This window comes from Austrofundulus limnaeus, unplaced genomic scaffold (genome assembly GCF_001266775.1).
Source record: "Austrofundulus limnaeus strain Quisiro unplaced genomic scaffold, Austrofundulus_limnaeus-1.0 Scaffold52, whole genome shotgun sequence".
Taxonomy (NCBI): domain Eukaryota; kingdom Metazoa; phylum Chordata; class Actinopteri; order Cyprinodontiformes; family Rivulidae; genus Austrofundulus; species Austrofundulus limnaeus.
In genome coordinates this window covers 633,689-644,728 of record NW_013952454.1, presented here as the reverse complement: position 1 = coordinate 644,728, position 11,040 = coordinate 633,689, and the positions used below count along the sequence as shown (strand labels likewise).

General features: G+C 37.2%; 1 protein-coding gene across 1 annotated transcript; it reads right to left on the bottom strand.

Annotated features, from left to right (window-relative positions):
- Nucleotides 1-411: 411 nt before the first annotated feature.
- fxyd5 (FXYD domain containing ion transport regulator 5) lies at nucleotides 412-7,962 on the bottom strand. The gene is made up of 10 exons (XM_014008700.1): nucleotides 7,799-7,962; nucleotides 6,152-6,197; nucleotides 4,399-4,482; nucleotides 4,165-4,281; nucleotides 4,043-4,084; nucleotides 2,551-2,610; nucleotides 2,119-2,148; nucleotides 1,953-2,027; nucleotides 1,809-1,854; nucleotides 412-741 (listed from the first exon to the last, which is right to left on the bottom strand). The coding sequence occupies exons 1-10, from the start codon at nucleotides 7,844-7,846 to the stop codon at nucleotides 717-719; spliced, it is 573 nt and encodes a 190-aa protein (XP_013864154.1). The 5' UTR covers nucleotides 7,847-7,962; the 3' UTR covers nucleotides 412-716.
- Nucleotides 7,963-11,040: the final 3,078 nt, after the last annotated feature.

The window sequence follows — 11,040 nt, the reverse complement described above, 5'->3', positions numbered from 1 at the left end:
ATATATTTATTAGCTCTAGAGCTAATGTCATATGTCACAATATATTTATTAGCTCTAGAGCTAATGTCATATGTCACAATATATTTATTAGCTCTGGAGCTAATCCCATATGTCACAATAAATTTATTAGCTTTGGAGCTAATGCCATATGTCACAATAAATTTATTAGCTTTGGAGCTAATGCCATATGTCACAATAAATTTATTAGCTTTGGAGCTAATGCCAAACATCACCACAGATTTATATATATTAGTTTTGGAGCTAACATTTAAGTTTGATAGAGCTCGCTTTGGAGCACCTTGTAAGTGTCAACATCTGTGTAACAAAATTTTTTTTAATTTATAAATTAATTTAAAATTCTACTGTATTTTTTACAAATTACAACTAGCCAGAGTTCCCTTTAAGACTGCGTGAGCTTTTAGGTGAAGTTTATTATACAGAAGAAAATGTTGTACAAAGCAAGTAATTTTTGTTTCCACTTGTCGTGCGTCGTTTCTGTTTACTCAAAGATATTTTCTTCCAGTCACCTAGCAGCATCTCAGTCCGGCAGTCCACACACACACACACACACACACACACACACACACACACACNCACACACACACACACACACACACACACACACACACACACATGCTGCCAGGTGTGAGTGAAGTGTTTTTTTCCTGATTTCTCAGAATCCGTGCAGTTGTCACCAAATGCAGGTTGTTTCTTTTTTATCCTTGGACCACTTGATACGTCCTGGAAAACAAAACAAATTTATCACTTTAATAAATCACCTCATTTTGTTCCAAAATTGAAAACAATAAATTTTGGGATTAGCGAGTGCATTACGGATTTGTAGCTTAATAATACAGAACACCGAAATATTCAATAAAACATTATGAAATAAGTATCTATATGAATAAATATGAGATCAATATAAAATGTGACAATGTAAATGTGAAATAATTGAATGCGTATACATTTCTAAGCTCATTTGTTAAAAAATTTCATTGTCTTTTAAAAATGTACATCACATTATTTCACAGTTTACAATTCCATCAGTTTTAATTCCAAATTATCCTTTTCATGAAGTCATTTTTTTTCCATTATGGTGTTTTTCCCAATGGCTTATTTATTTCACAATGACACTTTTCAGCAAGATGATTTTGTCTGTCAATCAAAAGGAACAGGGTGGAGCCAGTTGTTTGATTGGCTGTTTCTTTACCCAGACAAAAATAATCACATACAGATATTGAATTATGTCCAAAGGTGCAGAGCACAGCACTAAGTTATAATATGGAGCTCAAACTAAAGCTGCAGCACAGATAAACATAGCATAACATACAACTCTGCCATCATTAGTGACCCTTGAAAAGCTGTGCTGTGAGCAGGATTTGGATGTGCAAGGATCAGCCAGTGGGTGTGCASGTCCAACCCGCTGACACTGATTGACAGATGAAGTCATTCTGTTTCAAAGTGTGAAAGTTATAAATAACTATCTTACCTGATGTAGATAGCTTTTGATTGAGCTCAGTTCAGAGAAATCAGTTAGCTGCTAGCTCATCGCTCCAGACAGAATTAAGCTATATTTTAAAACTGAGTTTGTTAAAAGGGCTATCTACAACAGGTAACATATTTGTTCATAACCTATCCACTGAACCACATTTACATGATCTGATCTCAAAGGAGTATTTTAGCCATTCTTAAAAAAATAGAAAAAAAAGATTGTACAATATGGTTGCTTTTAATCATTTAACTCCTCGCACCAACAAAAACAAAATAATCATCCAATTCTGTGTGAATGTAAAAATTAAAATACTGACTTCGATGACTTCTTGCGACACTTTGGCAGCCGGCAGACTTTGCCACCTGAAAGTCAAACGAGAAGAAAAGATGACGAAGGCCACCTGAATGTCACCAGAGATTATAAAACGCAGAGACGGCTTTCAGATTTCACACAAACTCACAGCTAATGATCACGATCCCCATGACGAAGAGCACGGCAGCGATGATCAGACCAGCATATCGCAGGGACTCATAATCTGAGCACGTGACGTACCAAATGTCATTCAGAAACCACAAACGCTCTCATAAAGACACAACAAAAAAAAAAGGGGGGGTGGGATTTCATACCATAGGTGAAGTCTTTGTCCCACTTTGGATCTATAAAGGTAGAGAGAAAAATATTGACTTGAGTTTGATTGTTGAACAAAATGAGCATCAACAGGAACAAGTGAAGAGAACATCAGTGGGGAGAAAGTCAAAAAAAGGCGTGACAGATCTACAGGCTCTGCTGACGGTTTATCACAAATCTTATCTACGGTAAGCCGACACAGCATGAGGACACAAATATCTTATCTTGCCTTATGCATAAGGAAATTGAGCATTAATCTGTTGGCAAAAGAGGAAGTGAGGTGCTGTGTTCTGCCATCACACCCTGGGTTTTGTTTGGAAGACAGGGAATGGTGATACTGTCAGTAAGCCAAGAGATAACAATAAAAACCGCAATGCCTCTGGCGTTAAAGGTAACTATGGAGTAGTGGGGGAGAAAAAAACCCAGCTTACCCCAGGCAGGAGTTTCTCTGACTTTGGTGGTTTTTGTTGTTGTGGATGGGGACAATGTCACTGTGGATGGGAAGAGACGTAGTGAAAGCATCAGCTTCTGTAACTTATTAAAATGAATTCTACTTCCTCTTCCCAAAGGGAGGGGTTGAATTTCAGCTTAATGTTTTGCAAGTTTAATACTACTAAGGTTAGTGCTCTTAAACAAACAGTAAATGTATACATTAAAACAATTTATTCAACCCAGGAAAATGGGTCTGTGTAATTTTTGCTCATTCATTTTTCATTTTAAAATTAGATACGGAAAAATCATATGGTTTACTTATTTTCAATTTATACTACAAAACCAGAAAAATGGGTCAGCTTTTCTATTTTTCTCAAACTGGATGTTTAACACTGTCATTATCAGACCATTTAATGGGATCCATGATTGGTTGTAACATTAGACTTTATTTAATAAAAATATATTTTAACTGTAAAATAAGGACTGTAAAAATACTGCAGGATGTTCAGTTTTTATCATTTTTAAGCTAAAAGTTTAAAAATATATTACACGGACGGGGCTATTTTATTTACACGCAAAGCATTCTGGGTAAATGATGACGTATGGATGGCCTTACCCCCAATTTACACTGCATGCGGCTCCGCTGCAGTCCGACCTCCGCAGCAAATACACACTGTCCATTTTTAAGACCATCTAAAAACTTACTTTTACTCACTGGCCTTTAATCCAACTGAGAGTTGATTTTACTTAATTTTTGTGATTTTATCTGTTTTCATTTTTATTTTACTGATGTTCAGCACTTTGTTTCAGCTGCGGCTGGTGTTAAAGTGCTTTATAAATAAAGTTGATGATTATGATGATGATGATGATGATATCCTGTCAGAAAGTGGGACAGTTCAGAATTCACCATAAATCAACAGTGAGTAAAATGCTCTTACTTTTATTGTTATTAGTATTTCTGTATTATTTATTTCATATTTAGTGAGTCGTACATGCAGTACTTTTCTGTTTACAAAAGGACACATAAATAAAATGAAAATAAGATAACCATCTGTTTGTTGTTTTTCATTATCTGCATTTAAAAATAAAATGAAATAACCAAAAAAATACATGGCCTCAATGTGTTACATCACACATATGACTCCAATTAAATTTTTAGTTAAATATCTAAATATTTCAAAGGAATCACCTGAAGCACATCAGCATCAATATTTTTTTATTCCTCTGGTTCTTCAGTACTAAGCAGCAGAATGGTAAAATACAGCAGAATGCTTATCATATCTCCATAAAAAAATAATAGGTTAACCATTTTTAAACAATTTCCATAAAGCTCAAAAAGTAGGTCTCTGAATTTTTGATGGAAACTAGAAATGAGAGGCGTTTTTTCTCTTGTATTTTTTTAATGTGTGAGGAAATGCTGTCATCTGCAAAAAAGGGGAAATGAATCCTCTCCAAAACATTTTCAAAAACACGAGGGGTGATGGATGTTACCTGGGGATGATTTGGCCTTTGTTGACACCCCCCGAGTGAAACCTGAGGAAGAATTAAAAATCTCAATAAATTAATGGGAAGTAGGTGCTGCTGTGTTCAGTGCTGACGACAAACCACGCTACCGGATTGGGTGGAGCTGACTGAGCCGCTTGCATTGAGTTGGTTTGTGGTCAGCTTGATGGGGGGATTTTCTAGAGAAGAGTTGACAACTTTGGTGAAGCTGCTTTTGTCTTTTTCCCCTGTCACATACACACACGCATGCACGCACACACACACACAAAGAAACAAAGTGAGATAAACGGAGAGACACATAACCTTCAGCTACAGGACAGACTGACAGATAAACAGAGCTGTACCCGGGAAAGTCGTAGTTAGATCTGTCGCTCTGAYGCTTCGAGGCGTTGTTTGATATGCAGATGTGGGCTCCTGAGCCCATGACACTGCAAGAAAAAAAATGAAAAATATTCATTTTTAATCAACAGTAACAACAACAAAAGAATGAAACAGTCCAGTTTTCAGGCAGAACAAAGCCCGGTGTTGTTTATGGGCTTGGTCCAACAATGCTGCCATGTATTCCTGGCAGAGACCAGGCTCCAGAATGTGTCTGGCCATGAAGTGTAGAGAGGGCCTGCAGATGTCACAGTGGTAACCCTGTGAGTGGGCTTGTGGGGCAAAGTCCAGCAACAGAGTCAGATTGTTGAGTGAAACTACGGAACAAAACGACCATTGTTCGCTCACTCAGCACCTTCTAATTAGCGTTGAAGTTTTAAAAAATACTTCTCCGCTTTGTTGGCTGTTAATTCTAATGTTTTTAATGAACACGTGGCCTGATTAAACRACTAATGATTTATGACTAACTTCATTAGTTGTGTGTTTTAAACACTTCTGATAAATTGTGTCTAAGTGCTCAGGAGCATAGCACTGTCTTGACTTTAATATAATTGGACGTTCAGTCTCTGGTTGAAAACAGTTGCAGCCTTTCCAATCCCATTACAGTGTCTACCTAAAATGAATGCAGTGTTACACTTATGAATATTTTATAGTCTCTTAAACACACACACGCTTTCATTTAAAATCAAATTCTAGTTTAGAAAGGCTAATTCATTTACAAACAAACAGGATAACAACTCTGTGGAAAAAAAGAAAATCAACACAATTTCTACTGGGACTTCAGAGAAGTTGGGCAGGCCTTAAAGACTTTTTAAGAATATGAGTAACTTTTCTTTGTGTGTGTGTGTGTGTGATTTCCCACCACAACCACAGACATAATGAAACTAAAGAAATGATGTCCACATTTATTTTAGACAGAAGATAGTTGCTACATCAYACACATTATGTTTGCTGGTTAACAAAACAAATAGTCAACATGTACCTTGAAAGTGATACATGTCTGATTACGAACACATATGTATTAATTTTAATCCAGATGAAGAGGAGGCTTTGAAAGTGAGGAACTTTGAAAATTTGGAGGGAAGTTTGCTAAATAATTAGTTACATTTGAGCTTTACATTTCAAAGTGTGTTACTAACTATAACTAAATATCTTATTTTGAATTAAATTTCCTCCAGATGGTTAGAAGAGTCGTTTAAAGTTGAGGACATTGTGAGGTTAGAGGAACACATTATAGTTAATCAAACTAACCATAAAGCTACATTTTAGCTACAGGGCTACATTTTAGCATTCACATTTAGCATAGAGGTAGGCCGATATTTTAAAAATGTAGGTGTCTGAATATAAACACACATATGTAAACTTACTGTAGTTGTAATTGTATGTTTAAAAGTCATTGAAGTTGTGGACATAATGAGATTTATGGCTAATGGAGCTAACTGTAGCCCTAAAGCTTCATTTTAGCCTTAGCAGCAGGATTCAGAGCTACATTTCCAAATGTGAATTACCAATAATAAACACATTTGTCAACAATTCATACATTTTATATTAGAGGAGTTTATGAAATTATGGATATAATGAAGTTTATGGCTAATTAAGCTAACAGTAAAGCTTCATTTTATCCTTACATCGTGTTAGCGGCATCCTCATCACAAACTCAGTTCATACAGTATATGAACTTGAGCTAATGCAGTATCAGTAGGGATTTTCTGCACTTACCTTTAAACACAACAAACAGGAGATATATTAATGAGGTGATGCAAATCTGGAAGAAAAAACACATCATTAGAAGAGCAAAAGGAACAATAATTTAGAAAAGTGTAATACCGGCACACTGCCTTGGACATCACCGGCTCCACTACACCCCTCYCCTTACCATATGTTTTGTTCCCCCACCCAYCTCCCCTCCTTAGCTGCTCTTTCTTTCRCAGAGTAGTTTTTTGGAGCGTATGCTCGYRTGTTTTTCTGCATAAAACACAGGATCAAAGCTCTTTTTTAAACTCATCCTTCCTTCCTATGTGTGTGTGTATTCTAAAYTGCAAAGGTAGCGCACTAAGTTGCGAAAGACCCTGGACACTCGTTCCCCCGTGTCTGTTGTGTGTGTGTGTTTCTCCGGACGGATGTTCTAAACTGCAAATTTTCTTCTACATTGCATCTTGATGTTGTGTATTAATGACAGCAAAAGATTCTTGATGCTTGATATATTATTGCATGTCAGATTTTGATTGATTTGTTAAAGCTGAAATGAATTTCAGAATAATTAATCTACAAGCTTTGAGACGTCACAGTAGGAGATGTCTGTATGTAAATTAACAATAAACTGTAGTAAAACACGTGCTCATTGATACAAAAAATCTTTAGTAATTCTAATTATTTTGAGCTCTGTGGTCAGCAGATGAGCACAATGTAAATGTGCTCTCTACAATGAATGATCAACACATGAGTGATGCAACCACTCTGGAACACTGTTCGTTGCACAAACAGGAAGATGTGCTCATTGAGTTCAGCACCACATGGCCACTGCTTCCTTTTTTTAAATCAGTTAACATCATTAACCACACTTCTCATGCAGAGCATGGCCGAAAACAGATTCATACTTTGAAACTCAGAATTTCAGAAAACTTTGTTTTTATTTGTCAAAAAGAAACGAGTGATTGAGGCCACATATTGTGCGTGCCATCCTCCCACGTATCTCAGGGTTGAACTTTGTAGCGTTGTAAACATATTTATTTTTTTTAAAAAGCTGTCACCAATTAGGTATTGGCATTGGAATATGTGTCAAAAATATTTTTAACAGAATGGAGATCCTGAGTCAGTGAGCGAGTCTGTGGATCAGTGGAGAAACAAACTCCCCCTCAACACACTGCATGTAGCCTGATAGAAAACTAAAATAGTTCGATAATTTGATGGCAGCATCACCGTTGTGCAGGTAAAGGCAACGGATGAAGGTCCAGGACCAGGTGGTCCCCGGTTTGAATGCAGCAGAAATCAAGTTTCGATCCCTGACCTATCCTGGTGGCAGCTCATCCCCGCGGGCAGAGCGGCATGACAGGTGAGCGTCATGAGCTTGGACAGCTGAGATTAGCAGGTCATGCCAATCTTCATTTTACTTCAGAGCATATGTCAAGATGAGGCCTGTTTCCTCTAGGCTGCACCGGGCGTCGCTCCCCTCCCCTGGTCTGACCTGCCTGCCTGCCTGTCTGTTTGTCACATCTGGCGCTCTCATTCACTCTCTGTTTTGTCTCATCCTCCATTTGTCTGTCATTCTCCATCCATCTCTTTTTCACTCAGCTTCAACGCAGAAACAGCCCCTCAGCTTTTTGGATATTTAGTCTCTTTTTTTTWAATCCAGACTGTTATGCTTACCTTGGCTTCCATCCTGTAAGGTGCTTGTTTCCTGGGATGCCTCATCATCCACCCTGCAGATCASTTTTGAAAGGCAAACAGGAAAATGGTTAACTCAGCCACACCCATGTGCTCACCACAGCAACTTCCGCATCCAATCGCCTGAACTCTGTTTCAGTCTTTTACTCGCCCCCCCCCTCTCTCTCTCGCTTTCTCTCTCCCACTCATTCACATGACATTGTCCTCTTTCCAGTCTTGTATAAAGTATATCAGAATCAGAATCAGCYTTATTGTCATTGTCAGTGATAAACACAGACTAGGAACTTGCAGTTAAGAACATCCGTTTGGAGAAAGACACACATAATAAACATGGCGGAACGAATGTCCAAGGTCTTTTGTACTACGGTGCGCTACCTTTTGCAGCTTGGAATACACACAATAGGAAGGGTGAGTTAAAAAAAGAGCTCYGATCCTGTGTTTTACACAGAAACACAGAAACATGCGCTCATACTTTCATCCAAGTATCAAAGTGATACTTGGATGAAAGTACAAGTATACTACCATAAAATTACTTTGGTAAAAGTTAAAGTCTCCTCTGAGAATATTACTTTACTGCACTTAAGTACCAAAAGTAAAATTCTGACATAAAATGTACTTAACAAACAAACAAACACTTCGAAAGCTTATTATGACTTCAATGTTATATTAAAATGTTAATGTTGAAAAATGTTGGGTTGGGTGCACTTTCTGTTTTACCTGCATATWTGTATATCTCTGGCACGATCATCTTCAAACTACCCACAACGCAAAATTTGTCTGGATCAGTTCTGGCCCACACAATAACAGATACCCACATACTGCAATGAATGACTCAGATATGGGTTGTCTCAATTCATGGCTTGCAGCCCACGTAGACTACTCGTGTCAGTTGCATGAACGACTGTGAAATGAGACGCGTGACCACGTGCTGGGACAGTTGTTGCATTAACAGATTTGGGACACATAAACCACAACTGGGCCTGTTGTGTTACAGGCTATCTGAAAAATAGTGACATCATTGCCAAATTTGGCCCACACCTGTTTCCTGTATGGATAGGCTACATGATGTATGTTATGTCCTGCTTGAGTTTGACATCATTTGTGTCATGAGCAGGTGTGATGGATGGTGTACAAACATGGTGTCTCAATGTTATATACTTCTACTTAACCATAGTTAAATTCACTCWATCCAGRAMGTGCAATAGAAATAGCAGATTCTTGTGTGAAAAGGTAAGGAGTGTGAGTAAAACGTCGTCTGGAAATATTCCTCCAGTAAAGTATAGATTTTCAAAATTTCTGCTTGTGCCTCTTGTTCTTGTTCTTCAGAACTCAAGTTTTCCACTTTTAGTTTGATCTCAGTGCAGCTGCTTCTTATCACGTCTAATTAACCTGGCTCCTCCCATGTGCACGCCTTTCTGTCCACAGATCCATCTGCCATTCGTGTTTACCTTGCTGACAGTCAAACAGTCGAGAACAACCTTGTAGAGCGAGAGAGAGACTGTTAGTGTTTACATGGAGATGCAGCTTTTTAATTACATGTGTATCCCTGAACTACCAGTGTGGACACATCTTGCCTTTATGCACTACATGAAGCTCACACTCCTCAAAATCATTCAGAGAAATAAATTTAATCCACTTTAAATGTCTTAAATCTGCTTCATTTACATGCTTTATTTGYCATAAACAGGGCTTATATTAAAAAGTCAAAAGTCAAACACACCTCATATATTTATTCATGTTTAAGTTCCCTACACATCCTGTAAAATCCATTTTATTTTATATATATATATATATACATTTTTTTTTTCAAATAGAGTTTTTCTTTAGAATAGAGTTAGTAATTATGACCCAACAGTATTACTCAGCTGAGAAGCACAAACCTAAACTGTTCCAGTAAACAAAGCCCACAGTTTATCCAAACCAGCAGTGGAGGGTCTTTGTTTGCAAAGCTGGGGGACCCTTTTTTATTTTTTTCTGTTTAAACAAGCTCATATTCTTTCACTTTCAAATTGTTCCGAACCTTCTGACATTTCCAATACAACCCCGTCTACAAAAATGTTGTTTTGTTGTTTATATGTACAGTAAGTAACAAAAACACAGCAATTAACTGTGAAACAATGTTTACTGTGATTAAAATGGCACAAAAACAACATGTCAAACACAGAAACCAAGACCAATTATTACTTTGTTGTTGTTATTTTAAGTTTTTATGGTATCAAGATATTACAAAAGTAAACTCAGAATAAGCCGAACTGTAAAAAAACTGTGGTAAAATCTGATTTAGGTTAGTATTGTATAATTGTTTTTTTAAAATCAAGATTAGAAATATGGTGAGCAAATATTTACATTTAAATTAAAAGATTTTTTTATGTAAAATTGCAACAAAAATATAAAGGTTAAAAACTGGCTCTAATTTTTGGACATTTGGGCAAATCAGGTTTTTTCAGGCCTGGAAACATTTTGAATGCTGAACTCAGTCTAAAAATGAGATGCAGCTATAAAAAGAGGAACCAAAAAGACTGCTGTTTTATGAGCCAGAGCTTATTTAGGCTGAACTGAAGCAAAGTGGAAACTTGTGATGTTGTCTGATGATTAAAATGGGAAATTGTTTTGGGAAATTAAGTTTTATACTGAAGAAGAAGGGGATCTTTTGGCTTGTTTTCAGCACATATCCTGCACCCTTTTAAATGTGTGACATCATTCATTACAAGTGGGAGGTCTTGCTTATTTCAGCAAGACAAAAAAAAGGAAAGAAAGAAAGAAAGAAAGAAAGAAATGCAGCAACTGTAGTGTTGAAGAACTAGGTCTTTTTCAAATATGAGAAAAATGTTCAGGTTTTACGCAGGAAAGTCAAACTCAGTGGTGGACATCTGCTAATCAGCTAACAGCTAGTAGCAGAACTACTTTTTCCTTTYAGCAGATTAGTTTTTACACTAACTTTGAGAACCTTTAGTGAACCAATTAGCTTTCGTTAAATTAGGTCTTGTCAACTTTAAGTCCACTAACACTGACCAGCAGGGTTGTTTCTGTCCTGCCAATAGACAAAGTAATGCAGAGTGAGTGATGGCCATCTTAGTTGTTAGCGATTATCTGTTAGCTCACTGTCTTTTAATTTTAGCTAAAGGCACATTGTGTAGGATTTGTTGTTTTCAGCGACATCTAGTGGTTGAATCATCCTCCCTGGTCCTCCCCCAACCCCCACCCTTCACTTCCAAACACAAAGG